Source organism: Colius striatus, chromosome 1 (genome assembly GCF_028858725.1).
Source record: "Colius striatus isolate bColStr4 chromosome 1, bColStr4.1.hap1, whole genome shotgun sequence".
NCBI lineage: Eukaryota > Metazoa > Chordata > Aves > Coliiformes > Coliidae > Colius > Colius striatus.
The window spans coordinates 24,002,149-24,024,934 of record NC_084759.1 but is presented as its reverse complement, the minus strand read 5'-3'; the positions used below and the strand labels follow the sequence as shown (position 1 = coordinate 24,024,934).

Here is a 22,786-nt window from a genome sequence, read left to right as displayed (position 1 = left end):
GCATCCAAGTTCCATCTGTGGTTTCCAAAATTTTTTTGGCAATTTTTCAATTGTTTCAAGAATTGTTTCCTGTCAAATACCATACAAAAATAGTTCATCACCACTTCTACAGAATATTTTCATAGGGCCCTGTGGTGAGTTAATGAGGAGACACAGATTCTGCTCCCATTAGCACAAAACCAGTTTCTGTTTCATCTGATTTGAATTGTGCTTCCATCAGAAGCAGATCAAATATAGGCCAAAGAATTTGTAAGAGCTCTCTGGGAGAAGTGCTACCTGGCTGACCTTCTACTCAGTTAATGATATAGGAAAATGAAAAGCATTGGTAACATTTGTTTGGTATCTCACTAAAGAGAAGAAAAAGCATTGTATGTGGCTATGTTTCAATCTTGGACCTATTGTAACAGTTCAGGACACTCCAAGAATAGCTGTAGTGGAAATACTTTTACCCATCTGTGCTTGAAAAAAAGAGGACATAACTTTTCTTTCAGATACAGATCAGATTACAGATGCCTATAACATTTTCACCTAAAAGCTAGAATGTTGTAATCCACTTTACATGGAGGGAATTTGCAGACCATATGGAAACTATAGTTAGTGAAAACATATCTGTGCAAGTGTTAACTGGAACTCCACAATCAGCATTGCTAAGCGTAAAAATGTGACCTACACAAGTTATATGTTTGTTTCCCATTAGATTCTCTTTGGACAATTTTAACTTTTGCAGCTTGTGTTCTCTGAGGCATTAGAAGAACCTGAGTTGATGAATCCCAGCAGTGTTGCACTAGTTTTGGTACTATGTTTGAAACTATTTGCATTTGATTGCAAAGTATCCCTTTTAATCTATCAGGGAGGACACTTATTCTGGGAAGCTGAAATATTTGGAATACAGCTTTGAAGAAAGAACTGGTTATTTCAGTATGTAAATAGGCAAAGAGTTTTACCAATAAATATGTTCTGCAATATCAAATTACTGCTTGATAAAGGCCCTCAGATACTACTCACATTTTGGAATTTACTTTAAAAGTGTGAAAAAATATCAGTTTTGAGTATTAATTGTCCAAGATTTTGGTCTTGACTGACCAGATAATTGTAAATAATTAATTTCAACTCCACTCAAGAGTTAAGAAGTCACTACTTAGATGTTAAACATAATTTCCTGAAATAATAAATCAGCTAGTCTTCCACGGAACAGAATGATGATACAAGCTAAAGGAAAATGGATTGGCATGGTGTGACTGTAAGATTTTCCACAAAAAGACCGAGAGATTTCAACTGTTACAAAAAGGTGAAATCATACCAAAGTTGTATACACATTTCCAAATACATCCTAACAACATCCATCTGAAAGCATCAGATATTCTGAAAAGTTTGCATAATTAACCTGTTTTAGAAGTATTAAAATTATATTTCTTTTCTGTTCTGTTTTCCTTTGTGCTCTCTCTTCAGTACATAACACCTCAACTAGGAAACAATGGATATTCTTATCGAGTCTGAAAATGTTTAATAATTCTTACATACACATATGCACAAGAGTAGTTTTTTTAGCAAAACCAGATAGGGGAAAGGCTTCATACCATGTGGAGGTCTTGAAAGACGGCTAGAAGAGGGAAGGTATTTTTATGTTTCAAGCTTGGACAATCACAAGTAAAGGATATGCTTTATAGGACGCAACAGATATTGTGTTAGCGATCAATTTGAGAAACAGACAGCACCTTCAGACCTTCAGACTTTATTTAATAAACTTTATTTGCTTTTTTTTTCGTTATAACTAAAACCTTTACACATATAGCAACAAATTACACAAATTCATATAAAACTGTAAAGCCAATTACTGCTTGCCAGTAAAAATTAAGTTTAAACTATCAGACCTGCACAGGAATTCTAGGTACTCACATACCTTGAACCACACTACTAAACCTTCTGTTTTGCAGAGTCATTACATTGACAGACCTTTCCAGCACTTCAAAGACAACCATTGCCTTTCAGTAAACAATGACAAGAAATTTAGAAAAGTATTTACTTTGATTTAATGTTATCTAGTCCAGGTAATACACTAGAAGAAAATTTATAATTATCTTTTAAAGGGAAGTGAACTGAACAAGAATTCATTTTAGTTGTCATCAAGGGCCTCGTGTAGGCAACGACAAAAGAAAAGATGAGAAGTAGTACACAATGACTATAAAAAAAGCTGAGTTCTCTATTAAAAAGAAAAAAAAGCCCAGCTATTTTAGGAGAAAACAAAAATTCAAGTTCTGAGGCATGCAGTGTAAAAATCTAAGCAGTGTTTGGATTTTTTTTTTTTTCTTATAGATTGCTATTTCAATTTCTTGGGAAGAAAGGACTAACTCTTAGAAATCAGGACTGGGACAGCAATTAAGAGAAGATTAGACATAACATTAAGGAAATGTGAGTATTTATTTTTTAACTTGATGTTTGGTTGATAAACAATGATTCCTGAGATTGAATCGGATGATTGTGTTATAGATGAGTCAAAATTTGGAACAGTAGTCCAAGTGGATATCAGAAGAATGCTACAGCCAACAAAACCATGTCTCTCTCTGACAAGTGATGAGATAAATTCATAATGCCACATGGTTATGGGGTTCCTATGGCATCTAGCTTTTCAATCTTTGCCATATGCTGGGAACAGTTGTAACCTTGTTCAGACCATGAACCTGACCAAAAAACAAAGTCAGAATAGTGTTGTTGAAGGATGATTTTGATCTATAAAAGAGCTTAGGTGAAACCAAGACAATTAGACATGTAGAAAAACTACAGTGCAGTTAATCAATTGTCAAGCGGAAAAGGATAACACTGCTACAAATTTTGCAATCACCTTCACTGCAATAAAATATTTAAGAATGGAATCCATCAAATATCTTACAGCTGTATCAACGTTCTCAAGGAGTCTCTCAAACCATTAACTTCAGCTGTTAAGTGAGAAGTGCAATTTATTCACAGCTATAAAATAAACACCTGAAGCTTCTGAAAATTACTAAGCTACTATACTATTCCTTGGTATTATTAAACAATAATTAGGCAAAAAAGGAAAATGCTGTTTAGAAGATTTCAGTTACAAGATGCAGATATTTCTAACACTAAGAATAAAAGAAGAATAAGGTTTTGGGTAACAGTAACTGAGACCATTAAAAGACCGTACACTAATTTTTAGATAAAACATATATATAATATAAGGAGTTTCAGAATTTGAACACAAAGCTGTGGGATTTTTTTCTGTGTAGACCTTCATATATCACAAGCTTTGCCTTAAAGAGACTTTTTCACGGAATCATAGAATTATTTAGGTTGTAAAAGTCCTTTAAGATCGTATGGTCCTGCTGTTAACATGATTTTGAACAGCAATACTTTGTGTTAAGAACAAATCTGGAAGGGAGAAGTTTACTTGACTGAATATATTCCTCTGGATATATGATGTGATATCAGTGCATGTTTGTGCAAATTCCCCACACTATTTTTACTTCATTAGCCTTGATTCATTACTTTCTGAAAAAGTTTGCCGCATTTGCACTTTCTGTATAATTTCTGCATATTTTAATGTCTTACTTAGCGAGATTAATTATTTTCCATGTAACCAAGAAGTAGTAAAGACAATGCAAAAAACACCATAAAAATCCTTGGAAGTGTCCAAGGATACTTTTATTTAAAAAATCATTACTTTCTATTAATCTCCAAGGACGATTCTTTATTTGCCTGTGTGAATTCAACTAACCCACCCAAATAAGTAGTGTCCCTATCAAATCTAGATGCACATATTGATCCTGTTGGAGCACAGCCTTTACTTTCTTCCAAGGGAACTGATTATGCGTTTTAATTGTATTTTTCACTTGTTTCTCAGTCAGGCTGGAAGACTTATATAATTATTCTGAGGAAGAAAAAGCAAATTATAGAGAGGTTTTTGTATTCCAAGATCACAAGTTGTATATTTACACAGCATCTCACTTAAAGGAAGAAAAAGGAAACAAAAGCTACCACTTCTAAATTCTTTAAATGAGGTTGAATGCAAAGAAGTAAAATCACAGCATATAAGCAATTGATTATTTATCAAAATATAAAGTCATTTGAAACCAGAACATTGTTCATATCAAATGACTAATAACTATAATAATATAACTTAATAACAGAAACAGTACCTTCAATCAACAGCTCTTGTCCATGACTGCCCAACAGTGTTCGAGATAGGAAAGGGGCAAAGTCAACAAAAATTTCTCGCAGGAGAGGGGCCACCTTTTCTAGAGCTCTTTCAAGCTTCGCAGTGATACTGTGGAAAAACAGTTTGGAAGAACACTTAACAATAGAAGTTAAACAATGTAAAAGCATATTTGGTTTTAAAACTTGCTGTAAGCTTCTTTAGAAAAAAGGATGATGATAATTCACTTTACAGTGTTTAAATGACTTTAAGTAAATGCAAATATCATATCAGTCAGCAGTGTGTCAGACTCAACAATTCCCTGGCATTTACAGTAATTTTTATTCTCATTTTCAAACACGATATGAATGTCAGATATTCAAGTCTAAGTCTATTTTGCCTATTTCAGCTTATATACATCATAATTTTAAAAACATTTGAAAGCCTGAAAAGAGAAGCTTTTATTCAGTCAAAGCAATCATAAATAACATGCTTTTTTTCTGATCAAGCTTTGAATTAACATCTGGCATTGCAACGCTAGACAAAGAATTGTAGAAGAAAGTGGCGTAACTGTAGAGTTCACTTCATTCTGAAAATGTAAAATTGAAAAAAAATTCAAGTTCAGAAGTTTTTAAATTTACATTATTTTTAAAGTAATATGAGAGGTACAGAAGTGCTATTAAAAACCTTGGATGAGCTATTAATAAACACTTTATTATCAAATGGATAACTGATGGACCTTGTATATTATCGATCTATTTCTGGGCAATTAGGAATATTATTCTATGAAAATGTGAGATCAAGGTTTATCACTGAAAGTGCATATTAAAGGCCAGACACTAATATTAAAATAGAAAAAAAAATCCTTTTTCATTCATATACATTTCTGGTGCATTTCCACGTTGAAAACTGACTGGAGCTCTGGTCTTTCAGGTTCAAAGAGAACAAGCAAAATTAAGGAAAAACATACACAAAGACTTCAATAATGTTTCAGGAAAGCAGAGGCCCATCTACTGCCTTTCCTGTACATATACACACAGAGGAGAGAGATCAATCCGATTCTACAGCTGCTTCTAACTTCTATTCTAATGCATCCTGCAATTATTAAGAGGCTCCCTGTGGAGATTAATAGGACTACTCTTCATGACTAAACTAAGGGACTTGAATTTTTTTTTAAAGAATGAATTTTTTTTCCTCTTAATTTCTGTACATTCAAGACAAACTCTTAATAGCTCCCAAAGTCAAGATTACTTATTTTGCAGATTGAAGGTGACACACATCAGAAAATAAATGATATCTATTATTTATATATAATTTCTATATATATAAAGGTAATAGATAGGAACAATTGAAAGAGAAGAGTAGCAACATGAGAGTGAAAGAAATATTTTTAAAACTGAGAGCAAAAAGACCAAATAATCCTGTGGACAGTTCTTAGTACTTACTGCTTGAATTGGTCCCAAGGAAGAAAAAGGAAAAAAAACCCAAAAGACATTTCTTGGGCTGATTAGATTTTAAGTTATCTATATTTCTGATGTTGTGCTCCAAATGTTTTTTCAGTCACTATTTTCTTTTACTACTCAGAGGACAATTACTTCAGAGTTCAAAAATTTGAAATCTATATTTTTTAACTGATTTTGTTTTCTGTGACTCCAGTACAGAAACTTTCAAAATGCTTGGGGAAAAGCATGAACATTGCATTGGTTGAAATAACTGAAACTGATTAATGATCCAATTTAATTTTAAGATACTCCAATATCTGAATTTCAACAAAGATTTCACCCTTGGTGAAACACTGTCCTAACACAAGAAGGGGGCAAGAAGCAAAAGAAGGGGTTTAATTACACCACATATTCTCTTTTTGATCATTTGCACCTTTTTTGGAGTGGAGTCAACAACCCTCACACTTTCAGCCTGGGTTCACAACCGTTGTTATGATTCCACCTGCAATACTAACCGAAGACTCCATATGGGACAAATGAAAAAAGGGTTTTTTTTCACTGTGTGTTAGAACATTGAAACACCAATAATTTTCTACAGGTTACCTTGGGCCCTTGATTTAAGTTTATTTGTTGTCTGCTGCATTAGGGAATTACATTCTCTTGTTCAAAAGCTTGATTGCTGTCTCCACTCCCATTTTCTTAACAGCATATCTTGAAGTGGTCAGCCAACTAAGGGACACCTAGAAACTCCTTAGTATACCCTGTGTCAGTATTTTAGGCCCGAGAGATGTGCACCTTGCAAAGGTCAAAAATTTGTCTTCAAAGTATGCTGTGGTACAGCTAAATACCTTTAGAAAATAATAACCTTCTACACAGAGATATTTAATAGGAAAATCAGTGTAAGAGGAGTCTTAGTTATCCCATGGTAAGTATCTCTTTCAACACAAACTCATATTTGGTATATCATTTAGTGAGCTGCATAAATACAGGCCTGGTTTAATTCTCTCCATCTTGAATACAGAATCATAGAATCACAGAATGGTAGGGTTGGAAGGGACTTTTAGAGATCATCTAGTCCAACCCCCCTGCAGAAGCAGGTTCACCTAGATCAGGTCACATAGGAACATATTCAGGTGGGTCTTGAAGACCTCCAAGGAAGGAGACAGCTTTCATTTGCTCAGAAGTTACGTCTCTCTCTACTTGCTAGTGCTCCATTGCAAAATTGTGCTTCCTGTCATTACCGTGCAATGTGAAAAGCCACTCAACTGAAAAATTACTTTTAACTATGTTTTAGTGTCCAGAATAGTTCAAACAGGTTAGGCTTTTCAGTGAAATGTATTTTAGTATATATATACTTGGTACAGAAAAAGTATATAAATACACCCTGCATAGAATCATAGAATGGTAGGGTTAGAAGGGACCTTTAGAGATCATCTAGTCCAATCCCACTGCAGAAGCAGGTTCCCCTAGATTAGGTCACATAGGAACATGTCCAGGCGGGTCTTGAAGACTTCCAAGGAAGGAGACTCCACGCCCTCCTTGGGTAGCCTGTGCCAGGGCTCCCTCACCCTCACAGTGAAATAGTTTTTTCTTATGTTTAAGTGGAACTTTTTGTGTTCCAGCTTCATCCCATTACCCCTTGTCCTGTTGCTAGATACAACAGATAAAAGGAATGCCCCAATCTCCTGACACCCATAATTTAGATATTTGTAAATATTAATAAGATCCCCCCTCAGTCTCCTCTTTTCTAGACTAAACAGCCCCAGTTCCTGCAGCCTTTCCTCATATGAAAGATGTTCCAAGTCTCGTGATCATACAAATAACTACATATAATATTATACAAATAACTCCAATAATGCATATTAAATGAGCTAAAATATATTTTAATGTATTTTTTATTTTTACTCTAATTCGTATGTATGAAGTCATTGTGGGAGGAGAAATTATAGTGACTTTGAAAGAGAGAAGTGGTGTACCTCATGTTTTCAGCAGAATCCTCTGGCATTGGAGCCACAGTTTGGACAGCTGGGAGATTTTTGCTGGTAGCACCATTCACAAAGCTGGATGACGAAGAGGAAGAAGAAGATCCTGAGTCTACTGCACCTGTCCCCCAAGAAATACAGGTTTTAATTCAATCTGAAGAAATATAACTTTTAAAGACTTTTAATATAGTCCTTGTCTTATTAATCTACTTTTAAGTAAAGAAATAATGTTATCTATTGTAAAACAATTAAAACCTTTCAAAATTATTTTCTTATAAGTTAATACCTTATTTTGCTAGTGTAACAGTAGTAAATTGAAAATCAGGCAAAATATATCCTTACCTCATTTTAATTATTCCCAAATTATATTCCAAAGATGAAAATATTTTTACATCATCCTGTAAAGCAAGATCTTTCTAAAACAAAGGTATATTTAAGATGAGCTTGATTGGAGAACAGAAGTTTAAATATTTTTTAAAATAAATATGTATATACACACTTCTTTGCTGCCCAGTTGCTACTATGGGCAGAAAATAAAATACAAATAAAAAATTACCGAGAAGACAGAAAATAAATATTCCTTTGAGAAATAATGGAAGAAACTAGTATCTGAACAGTATGAAGACCCTAAATATAGTTTTTGTGTTTCCTTCCTTGAGTCAATGAGACTTTTAATATATTAAAAATAAGGAGGACACTGGGGGTATCATTTCAATGGGTTGTGAACAGCTGCCCAGAAGAAAGATGCAGACAGAGCATACATTTATACTTTAAGTGATCTGGGTCAGAGCTAAAGGCTAAACTTAGACTCTAAATGCCAATCCATCATGTTTGCTGAAATGGCACTGTGAGTTCAGCCTCTCTGAAGCAAAGGCTCAGACAGATCATGAACAGTAGCCAGAGCATTGTGATAAATGCTGTCCCTGTTTTGCTGCACAGTCCTTGTGCAACATATCACTGCAAGAGAGCTAGCGATGAACGGTCTTGTAGTCAAAGCCTGAGAAACTGCAATACTACCAGAGATGAGTGTGACAGGCAACAAGATTTATCCAAGTTTGCAATGAGGGGTGGAGAGTCCCAGTTTGGAGATCAGTGGCATTATTCTGCCAATTTCTAAAATGATAACTGGTAACTCCCTATTGCTGGTCAGTTTTAGCAGTCAATATATCACTGTCCTTTGCATTACACAAGTATATATTATTTCATAGCTTCCAGAAAAGCTCTACAAAGCATTTATGAGTTCTTAACTCACTAAGCAGCCAGCTGACAGTGAAGTAGAGGTTAAATGCTGATAAAAGTGAAAAATTCTCTAGCAGCAGGGTTGTTTTTTTTTTTTAATTTTCCTTTAAATAATTTTTATTGACAAAAGAATTAAGGTAAAGATTAGCATTTTGACTGATGTATGTAAGAAAATTTACATACAAAACAGTATCAAAATGCAGCAGGATATCCTGGGCTTGCTGACACATTAGAATAGCTGGTGAGGTTCAGGATTTAGACTAGGAACTGATTTAGTCTGCTGTTTTAATACTGTGAGTGGCAACTGGATTATGGCTCACACTGTGGATTCTACATTGGACTAAAACCAAATTGCAAATATACCAAAATACATTGAGAAGGAAATACAAAAATATTAAGTAGACTTTCTCTCCCAATCTAGGAACCACAGAAATTTAGTTGGGAATAGGCTAGCTTAAAACAGATCTAGGCTTCATATATGTGTGTATGTGTGTGTGCATATGCATGTATTTATTTTATATGTTTATGTCATTCACATATTTATATTATTCAGATATTTATATTTATATACACATAGGTAATACATATTTTTATTGCTTCTTCCCTTTTTGTCAATAAGGTGGGCTAAAAATGCAGTTGCTAAGTTGTTTAACCATCTAGGCTCACAGAAGAGATGGTCTAACAGACCTAGAACCACTGAATTAACATAGAAGTGAGAATAAGGATATGAGTTACAGAAATCCAACCTAAAACCTATAAAACCCTTTTCTAACATAAAGAGATGAAGGAAGAAAATCTGTCTCCCAAATCATACATTCAAAGCACTAAAAGAACTTCAGTAACATATATCTCATTACATTGTGACAGTGACACTGACTATGACAGTGATGGCAGATGGAATGTAAACACTGATTGCAATCCAGGAATAACTGAAAATAGACCTTTTGCACAAGTCCAGCAGAGAATATCCTTCAAACACAAAACTGTATTTCTAGACATACTGTAAAAACAACTGTAAAAAGGTTTGGGGGGACATCTAGTGTTTCCAAAAAATTTTATGTTTGGTTTTTTTTTTTACCATAGTAAAAAATCATAAAGCTGTTAAATGAAATTCTACACACTACTTTAAAATCATTAATAGCATAGATAATTCCACTGGATACTTCATGTATATATGTCAAAAAACCTGATATAAATAATAATTGTTAAGTATTGTAGGCATAGTTTAATTAAAATCGCAAAAATAGCATTTTAATCTACTAGTTACATTTTTTCAATGTGGTAGTACTTTATGTGTCAATGTGTCATTAATGTGTTTAGTATTAGTAAAATATTAATACAAAATTAAAATCTTTTAAAAAGATTGGAGAGGAAGGACTTTTCAAACTATTTCTTAAGAGAATTTATCAATAAAGCTCATTCATTTGAATTTGGGTATAAAAGGCTTTACAAAAGAAGTCCAGTACAGATACACTTCTTATTAAATCTGATACTTGCTGAAATTCCATCGAATCAATACTTTTCCTTTAATCAAACTAATTCATAGACTAGAAAATAAAAACAATTGCATTAAAAATAAAATAAGAGCTACCAAAACAACCTTAAATTCTCAGAGAATGTATCATAGCATCTCCAATATCTCCTGTATCAGCAAAATTACTGATTTTTAAATGCAATTACTTACAAACAAGAGCTACTACATTCTAGTCAAAACAGTTCAAATCTTTAACCCGTGAGAAGATTAAAAAGCTTATACTATTCAGTATCACTTGGAAAGCATGGTTTCCAATGTAGAAATTTTTTTGCATGACATTGATACCTAAAAAGAAATCCGTTCAGGATTAACAGAGGTGGCTACACAAATGGAACTGTTCATAGAAGTGATAACATTATTCAGAGCATTCACTCCTCCCATCTGCTCAGGATAATTAGATTTTAAGATTTTTTTTATCCTTAGAAAAATCAAAGTTCTATTACGAGGTATTAAACGTAATCTGCAAAAGGAAAGAAAAAAAAAATGAGTGCGACTTCATATTATTCCATGAAGCAGAAGGATGCCAAAAGCTTCCCCCTCCATTTTCTGCAACCCCAGTGAGATTTTTCACTTTCTTAACCCTTGACTGAAGTTGTGATATCGTTGAAGAGAGCTCTTCTCTCAAGTGCTTTTACTTGGTTTAGAAAGAAAACAGACCAAAGCCATACATTTCAAAGGAGTTTAGGTAACAATTGCTCTCTGTAAGGATTCATTTCTGAATGGGAAACACAGTGTCCATGGCCCATGGGCTTCTTCATGATAGACAATCCCATTATTACTATTAGAAATAAGTAAAAAAAAAAAAAATCCTGTCCTCTTTCTATAGGCTGCAATAAACAAATAGTGATAAGACAGGACTAGAGTTAAATTAGGTAGGTTCTTAGTGAAAAACTTTCCATTAATTTTCATTGACAAATAGTAATTGCCCAAAATATTTACCCTTCACAATATATCATATATTTATTAAGTAGTTGTCTTTACTTTCTTTGATGCATAAGAAGGGACTGTTATATATCATATGAAAAACCTGTACTGCAGAGCACTGAAGGAGTTAGCTCATTTCAATTCCAAACTAAGCTTCTGAAAAAGTATTAAGACTATTTATTCACTTATTTAAGGCTGTGCAAGTGCAATGCGTGCTATCAAAGATTAGAACCAAATACAAGAAAAAACATTGTCTCTAATAAAGTCCAAGATTTAATCTTTACAGGTTTTTATTATACAAGTACAAAAACAATAACAAAAAAGATGATTAAAAAACAAAACACCACCAAAAATAACAGAACAAACAAACAAAAAAAAAAAACCCAAACAAAAAATGAGGGGCACGAAAATATTTAAGGACAATACCTGTTGTATTAATCATACTTTTTGGTGTAGCTCCTGTTGCAGCAAATATATTAGGTGTACTACCCGGTGGCAGTCCACTCCCAGCTGTGGCAGCTCCAACTGTGGTAACAGCCAGACTACCTGGAGGGGGTTTCTTTACTGGCACAACCACGCTCCTGTGGGAAAAAAGAAATAGTAAATTGCTTAAAGTGCACAACAGAGTCAGTAAGAGTTGTTCTTTAAGACGGTATTATGCTGAGGAATAATATAATGTCAATTTTATTAACATTCCTGAAATACAGTAAGACTATGTTAACAGACCTAGAACCATACTACTATCCTTCATCTGCAGCTTCATGTGATTGAGACATTTGATTTGTCTTCGTATTTTTGCTGACAAAACAGAAAGATCCCACCATTTAATTGATATGTTGTGAATACTGCCATCACCTATCTTCTAGATTTGAAAAGAAAATGTAAAGTGTTGGAAGTGATGTCAGCATACTAACAGTCTATACGCCTGCAGTCTTAATGATTGTTAATTTGTTGATCTTACGTAAGTTATCTAAGATGACATTTTTGTGGACAATCACCTGAATGTTTGAATACAGTAGTTGACTCTTCAGTACCATGCACATACTAGTCTTGCAAATGTAACTGACTAACAAAAAATTTTGCACTCAGACTTCTGGAAAATTTTTCATGCTCATTTAAATCAACGATACACAATGTAATCTGAATACCTAAAATACAGCATGGTAAATATTTGCTTTCACAACACTGATAACAAAAATGAGGTTTAAAAAGAAGTCTTGAGAGTTTGAAGCTTTTAAGAAGAGAGCAAGGCTTTCATACAAAAAGCCTGACATAATATCAGATATATAGAGATAACTGCTTTCAAACAAACACATCTTCACTTAATCTTGAACCAGTGTCTTTTATTTCAAATCACAAAACTAAAAGACTTGCTCTATGTTTTAAAAGGAAAGAAGAAGGAAAACACTACAGAGACATTTAAAAAATATTTTTTTCCACTCTGGACAGCTGTCATAGTGCAGACAACAATATTTCAATTTTTTCATTTAATATTTTGATTTATCTATAAACAATTGCTCCTAAAATGTCTATTTCATTAGAAAATCTGAGTGAAAAGCAAACCTAAACCAAATAATATTTGTAAACTGTTGAAAAATATATTTTAATCATCATATATTTTTAAAATTTTAGATTAATCACTGTGATCAAGAGTAAAAATAATACAACCATTTTGGGTAATAAGGCCACATTTTGCTTTGGAAGTCCCTTTGATTTATTTTGTTACACTTCTGTGTATATAAAATGGTATATAATGGATAAAAAGGGATAGAATGATTTTTAATAGTAATATAGTTTGTTCATACATGTTTAAATCCTCTTTCCCTGGATTTTAAAGACTGGTGATGCAAATTTTATAGCTGATGCCACTGTGAGAATTATATACAAGTGTTATTTTTGTCATCTCCTCTAATATGATGATGGTGTAGAAAATGACCCATAAGTAAATTTATTTTTCTTACTCTTTTGAGATTGTTAAGAGTTGAATGCAGTTGATGTCTCTGTATTCTGAACAATGGTTTTAGCACTACCCTGAAGGATGTACAATTACAAAGGGATATTCATGACTTTGTCTCCTTCCATTTACATTAGGAGAAGGTGAGTTTGCACAATGCGATAGCTATTTATTAAACATGTGACCCTAAAATAGTTGAGTTAATGTGTAATTTATAATCTCTTAGAATTGTTGCTGATATGAAGTGTTTACATAGCAGCAGCTACATGTGAATAAAGCTGGCTCTACACGAGTTAAATTAATCTATTCCATAACACCATGAAATTTTCTAGAATCAGCTTCAATCCACACACAGAAATCTCTAGCTCAATTAATACTTCAATCAAATATTTGAGTTCTGGTTGTTCATGAATACTGAATAAATTGTCAAGAGCAGAATCCCTGTAGTTCCATAGAAACACAAGAAGAAATTACGACTTGTATGTTAAGTGGGATTATCTCCCATTTATATTAATTTCATAAGTGAACTACTATCATTACCTACAGAATCTTTGTAGAGAACTTCAATAGACAGGCTAAGATTGATATGAATGGGAATATCTGGATGCTGAGGTACAAGAAGGAAAGACACTGGAGAAAAAAGCATTTTAGACTACTGTAGATTATCAGATCATCAAGCACATGTTCCAGACCATGAAGACAAAAACAGTGAATGGCGATGACTTGAGGTGGAGAAGGACACAGAGACTGTTGGAAGCTAAACAGGAATAAAAAATGGCATATCCAAAACCTATCAAGAAGACAAGAAATGAGAGGATGACTTGAAAATCTGCATCCCATGGTCTCCATGTTGTCACATCCTGGACCTAGCATCCAGATACAAGCATGGGAGCTGCCTGACTGCTGGGCAGACTCCTTAGACACACATCCATCTAGTGCTTGTAAACGTTGAGACAGAGTGCGAGTGAGACTTGTTTTGTTTTGGGTTTTAAGAAAAATAATTTTCCCCTCCTGTAAGGTCTGGTATCAGTATCTGATAAATTGCTGATAAAATTACTGCAAAAACATTTTATATTTTCCTGTGACTTTTCCAAAGAAGATGAAGCTAAATTCAAGGTCTTCCTTCTTATCTTCAGACAGCACAGTTTGTCTTTCAGAGTATCCAAAAGACCACAGAATCACAGAATCTTAAGGGTTGGAAGGGACTTAGAAAGATCATCCAGTCCAACCCCCCTGCCAGAGCACGACCACCTAGAGTAGGTCACATAGGAACTTGTCTAGGTGGGTTTTGAATGTTCCCAGAGAAGGAGACTCCACAACCCATCTGAGCAACTTGTTCCAGTGCTCCCTCACCCTCACTGTGAAGAAATTCTTCCTTGTATTTCTTTGGAATCTCTTGTGTTCCAGCTTGTACCCACTGCCCCTTGTCCTATCATTGGACATCACTGAGAACAGCCTGGCTCCATCCTCCTGACACTCACCCTTTACATATTTGTAAACATTAATGAGGTCACCCCTCAATCTTCTTTTCTCCAAGCTGAAGAGTCCCAGCTCCCTCAGAAGGGAGATGCTCCACTCCATCACCTTTGTGGCCCTGCACTGAACTCTCTCCAGTAGCTCCCTGCCTTACTGAACTGAGGGGCGCAGAACTGGACACAATATTCCAGATGTGGTATCCTGAGAGCAGAGTAGAGGGGGAGGAGAACCTCTCTCAGCCTACTCACCACACCCCAGGATGCCATTGGCCTTCTTGGCCATGAGGGCACATTGCTGGCTCATGTTCATCCTGCTGGTCCACCAGGACCCCCAGGTCCCTTTTCCCTACAGTACTCTGTAAGAGTTCTTTCACCAACCTGTACTGGTACATGGGGTTATTCTTTCCCAGATGCAACACTCTACACTTGCCCTTGTTGAATTTCATTAGATTTCTCCCTGTCCAACTCTCCAGCCTGTCTAGGTCTGGTTGAATGGCAGCACAGCCTTCTGGTGTGTCAGCCACTCCCCCTAGTTTAGTATCATCAGCAAACTTGCTGATAGTGCCCTCTGTGCCCTCATCAAGTTCATTAATGAATATATTGAACAGTATCAGTCCCAGAACTGACCCCTGAGGGACTCCACTAGATACAGGCCTCCAACTAGACCCTGCCCCATTGATCACCACTTTCTGCCTTCAACCAGTTCACAATCCACCTCACTACCTGATCATCCAGCCTGCACTTTCTCAATTTTGCTGCAAGGATACTGTGGGAGACGGTGTCAAATGCTTGACTGAAATTGGGATAAACCACATCTACTACATTACCACCATCTATCCACCTGGTTACATCTTCATAAAAGGCTATCAGGTTGGTCAAACATGACTTCCCTTTGGTAAAGCCATGTTGACTGCTCCTAATGACTCTCTTGTCTTTTAAATGCCTGGAGACAGCACCCAGGATAAGTTGTTCCATCACCTTTTCAATGATGGAGGTGAAGCTGACCTGTCTGTAGTTATCCAGCTCCTTCTTCTTGCCAGTTTTGAAGACTGGAGTGACATTTGCTTTCCTCCAGTCCTCAGGCATTTCTCCTGTTCTCCATGACTTACTGAAGATGATGGAGAGTGGTTTAGCAATGACTTCCACCAGCTCCCTCAGCACCCGCGAGTGCATCCCATCAGGGCCTATGGGTTTATGCACATCCAGACTGCCCAACTGATCCTTAATCCAGTCCTCATCAACCAAACAAAACTCCTCCTTTAACCTGACTTCCTCTGGAATCTAGGGCTCCTGAGGACAGTCTCCCGCAGTATAGACAGAGGCAAAGAAGGCATTCAGTAACTCTGCCTGCTCTGTATCCTCTGTCACCAGGGCATCCAGCTCATTCAATAGTGGGTCTACATTGCCTCTAGTGCCAGTTTTATCTGCAATGTATTTGAAGAAGCCCTTCTTGTCCTTGAACTCCCTTGCAAGGTACAACTCCAATGAGGCTTTAGCTTTCCTAGTTGCCTCCGTACATCCTTTGGCAACAGCCATATATTCATCCCAAGTGGCTATTCCATCCTTCCATGATCCATATGCTCTTTTCTTCCACTTGAGTTTGCCCAACAGCTCCTTGTTTAAACATGTGGGTATCCTGGTTCCCTTTCTTTCCCTTCTTGATTTCTTACCTGCTGGGATGCTCTGATCCTGAGCCTGGAAAAAGCGATCCTCAAAGCTAAACAACTTTCCATAGCAAAGACCATATACGCCAACTCCACTTCTCAGATGTAATAGATTCATAGAATAGTTTGGGTTTTAAGGGAGCTTTAAAGGTTATCTAGTCGATCCTCTACATGTACTGGTCTCCTGTAAAGGCAAAGACTCTTTTCTTAAGAGTGTAGATTAAAACAGAAAATCAGCTCCAATAGCAGGAAAGGATAATCCTTCTCAGATCCTACAACATATAGTTGGCATTTTTAGAGGTCTGAATCAAGACATTCAGACAGGTCAGTTGTTATTAAATGACAAACTATCAAGAAGCATCATGAAAAACCTCTCTACCATAAAACTAAGAAAAAATCAGTGAGACATTATCATCCTAGACTGAAATAAAATGTAGCTTTCTAACATGCTATATACAGTGGCCTTGTCAAAATGTCTCACTCCTACTGATAAAACAAAATGCAGTGACTGAATACAGAATGACATCAGATAAAGGAGCCTGAAAACTTATATGAACGAAACAATAAAATGGTCAAAAATGTGCAAAATAATCAGAGAAATAGCAGAACATGAAATGCAAAAGAGGGTGGCTGCTTTCAAGTAAAAAAATCCCTTCTTTCACCAATCAAATTATTCCAACAGCACATACAGTGAAAACAGGCAAATCCAAATAAATTTGATTTATGAAAGAAATACAGCTATTTACCTGAGCACAACATGACTGCAGGAAAGAATTCAATGTCATAGATGCCTTAAACGTATTTGTCAGGAATTCAGGTAATTCTTTCATGGAGGAACAGAAATCTAGACTTGAAGAAAAAGTTATATATACTTCCATAATTTCATTTTAGGCCTGTTTTATACAGCCTACATCAGACTTCCTAAATGTTCCAAATTGGTTCAGTTTTTCTGAAGCATGTCATTATAGTCCTAAACGATCCCAACTTACTTAGTCAGTAAAAGCTTAGTGGTAACTGGCTGTAGCAACTGATTTTGTTTCTCTCTTTATTAGGTGGTTTATAATTCTAAAAAGAATTGTGACTATTAACCATTATTCTGTTACTCTATCGGTATTCTTTTCAGGCTGTAAACCTAAGATTTAAGTTACTGGAATTCATATTATTTTTAAGATAAGTGTTGTTGGTTCAGCCTGCATATCATTTGTGCATTGCTGCTTCATTAAGTACCCTTAGAAAATGGCTACAGGATTCTTCTGGGTTTTAAAAATTTGCCTGAAATAACTACACAGAAAATAACACCATCAATGTGTTGAACTACAAAAAAAGAAACTGGAAATTTAAAAAGAAAATTGTCAAATTAACTTTCCTTTAAAAATTTAGCTATCCAATGCCGGTGGCGCACAAAACAAGTTGTGCAGCACCATATTTTCTCTCTCTCTCTGTGATCCATATTCTGTATCTCTTCTAAATTTTAAAATTTTAAAATTTAAAAGCTTTCCAACCTAATCACTCTGGTCAATCAAGAAGTCAGAGATAAGCCTCCAGTACTGGATGTCTTGTGCTGCCTATCTGAGCAGCAGCAATTAAATTAGAATAACTTTACACTCTTCTGGGATACGTAAAACCTCTTAAGGCTGAATATTCTTACTTTTCCTTTTCTCCCCCACAGCAGCAGAAGGCATGAGGATTTTCAAGAAATGCTCTTCAAAAAACAGTATAGACTGTAGGAAAACTTTTCACAGAAGTACTCTGTATGAAAAGGTGAGTTCTGCCACATGTTTCTGAGGAAATTACACTAGAAAATGAGGGACCATTTTTGTGCTATATTACATGCTACCTTGTTCTTATAGTTGGATTTATTTAATCTCTTAAAAGGAAGATTAATATTTCTTTTCTGAAAGTTATTAATGTTCTCCATATCTATGTATACGTCCAGTCCTTTATGAAACATGTCTATTGATGATTACTCGCTGTTTTTTCTCATTTCCATCCCAGATTGTGATTTGAGTCTGTAACAAGGGATCGTTAGTATCCCCAAAACCCATATTCTGAATCCTACTTGAGAGAATCTTCTATTAGGCTGACTACTCTGTCTTCCTTATGAGGAAAGGCTGCGGGAACTGGGACTGTTTAGTCCAGAGAAGAGAAAACTGAGGGAGGATCTCATTAATATTTATAGAATCATAGAATCATAGAATAGTAGGGGTTGGAAGGGACCTTTAGAGATCATCTTGTTAACCCCCCTGCAGAAGCAGGTCCCATCGAGATCAGTATAGACAGCACCTGTAACTGTCCCTTTCTTGGGAAAGGTTCTCTGTTTTCTCTAATTATTTTTCATTATGAGCTTTAAAAACTGGTCTTTTCTTGTGGGGGAAGACTAAAACATATTTATTCATAACTTGTTTTCTGGAAAATCAGTCTATTTTTTCAGCAATCACCTTTTGGAGAATCTAATGACTCTTAACAGGAGTACAACCTCCTAATTTAGCTATTTTATTTTAATCATTGCGTAGACCGGTGCATATCAATGATATCCCAAAAGTGGACAATAATACAACAGATATATATTGATCCTCCCTATTTGAACATTTGGTACATCTTCTCTCACACCTCTTGTCTTTTTTTGTTTTTTTCCCACTGTGTCAGTCAATATATTAAAAAAAAGGAAAATATATACTTCAGTGAAACATATTAATATTCTTTGTATGCTAAATAGAGCCTACATACATAGAACATACTAAATATGCTTTTTGAAGACCTTCTTTTTCTGTACTATCAGGATATTTATCGGCCCTGCCTGTATTTCATTAGATGCTCACCTTTTCTAGCATGTAAGTATCTTTGAACCTGCCCCAAAAATCTTCCATAGGATCAAAAAGACCCCAAAACTTAATACTGAAATAATTCAAAAGTCTGTCTGTCCTAATATTTCAAAATATCCTTGTAAACACTGAGCATGTAAACTATGCAACCCCATAGTATTCCAATTTAGACAGTGATAATGGATTAAAAGGGAATAAGGTATATAGCCACAAAAATAACTCATCTTCTCATTTTCAGGAACTCCAGATTTTCTGCTTATGCAAGCATGCTTCCTATTGAAATAATTCTAAGTACAGAAACTACATGTAAATTACCTCACTTTGAAAAAAACCATAAATGAGACAGAACCATGAGCACTCTTAATTTCAATGGTACCACTGTCTAAAAATTCTCTACTAGAAGAATGTACAGTAAAACAAACATAAGCTTTAGAATACAGTGCAGGGTAGAATCACAAACAAATTCGCAAATGTTAATGGTCTAGGTTGTGTCTAGTGGGACAAAAGCAAATTGACAAAAAACCAGAAACAAGAAATCTCCAAACCCTAAAAATCAATAATGGGGACTGATTTTTGTCAGACAAAAGATGATAAGGCAAAAAGAAATTATTGGTGAGTTATGCTCTATTAGTTGCAAATCTCAGGGAAATAACCCTTTGTGTTTGCTTCCTAAAATGTCATCCTGGATGCCATTTTCAAGGAATTTAGTCTGACGTTAAAAGACATGTCATAACTTTGAAGATCCAGGCTCCAGTGTCCCTGAAATCTGTTTATATAGCTCATAATGTAATTACAGCTACCTTAAGACAGATGAGGCAGAAGGCAGCGATATATTGAAAACTAATTGAAAAATGCAGTTGTCCAGAAGCACTTGTGGGGAAGAGGTCTCTGAAAAGCTGCTCAAAGCTTCAGAGTTTGAAGTGAAATTTTTGATGTTGTCACTCTCAATCTATTGAAGAGCTGACAGACAATCAAACCCGTCTGGCTGGCTGGCAGCTCATTTTGCTGGCAGGTGGCAAACAATTAGACACACCAATTTGTGCCTCCTGATGACATTAAAGCATGAAACTAAGTTGTATGCAGGGCCTAGTGATTTGTGTGAAAGCATTTCAAAAATAATACTCTTTGCCGTGGCAACTCATTTCAGACTGCCACCTCCCATTACAGCTTTGAGCGGTGAAGACGACAGACTTGAGTTACGTGCGGTGCAAGGCCGCTTCTGTTCAATCCGTCATCAGCGCCCCCCGAGACCTCAATCCCCTCCTTTCATCAATATCACCTCATCATTTACATTCGATAGCACTTGAACCTCTGAATACATTAACGGCACACAAGTCCCATGTGATAAAACATGTTGGACACGTTTTCTGCTTTTAGATTTCATTTATAACTGCACAAATTCTGTGGAAGGATACACTGTAGCCTATTACACAACGACTCTTACAAACATATTAGCAAGGAACCACTATAAGAACATGTAGAACAAAATACTTCATGTGGAATCACAAAAGAGACTTCTTAACTTTAACTATATTTGCAGGAGTTTGCTTTATATGGCGTTTACCTGCATGTAAGATAGTGATTGTAGTTAAAGAAATACCTTCAAAACAATAAAGATACTCTTCTCACTCAGCCATCCAAATGCAAAACAAAACATAAAAGGTACGTCTTCACAAGGACTAAGAATATCTTTTGTTTAAATTGAAAAATGCATTTCCCTAGCCTTAATTTGCTTATAAATTTTGAATCACTGTGTATATTTTATATAACTGAAACAAATAAAACCTGAAAAATAATACACTCCATTGCCCAAGATTCTCCCGAGAGAGAATAAATATGACTCGTAGCCACATTGGTCAGTGAAGTGCCAAAAGCTACAGCAACAGAAGGTCCGGTAGGTATATGGTCCATGGACACAGTTTTAGCTTTTAAAAATTACACAGTGTATATTATTTAATGGTTAGTTTCTATCAGTAAATTGGGTCATCTTCACATAAGCAAGCATGGAAAAACAAACATGCTGTAGTTTTTTCAGTTTTTCAATGATAATTGAGATTCTACAGGCAACAAAAAATATTAATAAAACATCATAAGCTAAATTCCACATTGTTTCCTCAATATTTTAATTCATTCCAATGGTATTTCAATATACTATCCAAGGTTTTTCCCTGCTAAGCTTTGTTTCACATCCTCATGAAAAATTACAGAGTCAGGATCTCAGTCTGCTCCTCCTTTGTAATTTCAAAACGAAAAGTAACAATGCCACCCATCTTTAGCCTCCAAAGATTGCCATCGTGGTCAAGGAAAAAATTTAAAAAGATGAGCAAAGTGCACAGAGAAGTATTTGCCTGAATAGCGGTCATCTTACAGTAATGCACTTCCAGGTCCCCTGAGACCTATCTGAACATGCCAATTTTGGTTGTATTATAAAGTGCAACCCACCTCATTCAGCAAAATCACATAGCAGGATGATATATTGAAGATAACAAAATATTCCAACAAAATTGTACAAATAGGTCTTCTTTTGCCTACATTTCAATCATTAACACGTACTTTGCTGAAGAAGTAAACAATTCCAAAGGCTGACATGGTACAACATATGCTACCAAGCTACAAGCAGCTGCACAGTTTGTACAGTAAACCATGGAATCAGTGCTTGCTCTGTGTAGCAACAGGACAGGGAAAACTAAAACCACTTATTACATGTCCATCAAAATCTGTAATCTCTAGACTTGAAGCAACTCTCAAATAATTCCCTAAGTCTGTATTGGCAACTACTAATAATGACCTTCAAAATATACAAGTAGTCATGTTGTTACAAGAAGACTCTAATGGAGGTGCACACACTAAATACAGGTTATGGCCAGCCTACTGCAATCTGTTAAGAGTTTTTTAAGGCTTTTTTATAAAGCTGTGATTTAAAAATGCCAAATAAAACTCATCCCTTCAATCATCTTGATGTTAAGTTCCCTCTAATGACAAAAAAGAAACCTCATGAGAGGTTATGCTCCATTTTAATTTAGGTGTGTGGCATTTTGTGAATCAGTAATAACCCTCTGAAGGAAGTATTTAGCTGAATTTGGCTAATAGGTTCAACTAAAGTAACCTTCAGTTACAGTTAGGTGCTATTAATTCTACAAGCAGCACAAATTTCTGTACTGTTTCATGCACAGTAATTCATTCTGGAACATGATGGCTCCTCACAGATGATAACAAAAAAATCCTAACTGTGTAGGAAAAAAGATGATTTTAAGTTGACCTTAAAATCATTCAAAATCAAAACCTGTAGATTGATAAATAAAATAATATCCTCTTATTTAAACAGTTGCTAAATGAGCTTTCTCTAAAAAGGCCTTAAGATCCAAAATATTATTAAAGGGATATATTCATGCAGCACATTTCACATTTTCTGTTTGGATACCATCATCTTTGTTACAACAGATGGCATCTGATTGTTTATTGAATTATTTCAGAGAAGCAGCCTCAGCATAAACATATATGTACAAACCAAAAAGTATCAGCTTTTCTATGGAAATCATAATAAACTTTTAGCATAAGATTCTCACACATCTTGTACTTTACTGTTTACATAATGCTGAA

General features: G+C 35.3%; 1 protein-coding gene across 15 annotated transcripts in view; it reads right to left on the bottom strand.

Annotated features, from left to right (window-relative positions):
- The window catches only part of NBEA (neurobeachin), a 499,798-nt gene that overhangs the window by 272,484 nt on the left and 204,528 nt on the right, over positions 1-22,786 (bottom strand). For 14 of the 15 annotated variants that reach the window (XR_009818508.1, XM_061993741.1, XM_061993751.1 and 11 more), the window contains 3 exons: positions 11,698-11,852; positions 7,569-7,695; positions 4,155-4,282 (listed from right to left, as the gene is read on the bottom strand). Coding sequence is in view for 14 of the 15 variants with exons in the window: in XM_061993741.1 (XP_061849725.1) it covers positions 4,155-4,282; positions 7,569-7,695; positions 11,698-11,852 (410 nt within the window). In the remaining variant the exon portion in view is untranslated. The remainder of the gene's footprint in view (positions 1-4,154; positions 4,283-7,568; positions 7,696-11,697; positions 11,853-22,786) is intronic. The other variant, XM_061993761.1, reaches the window with a different exon arrangement.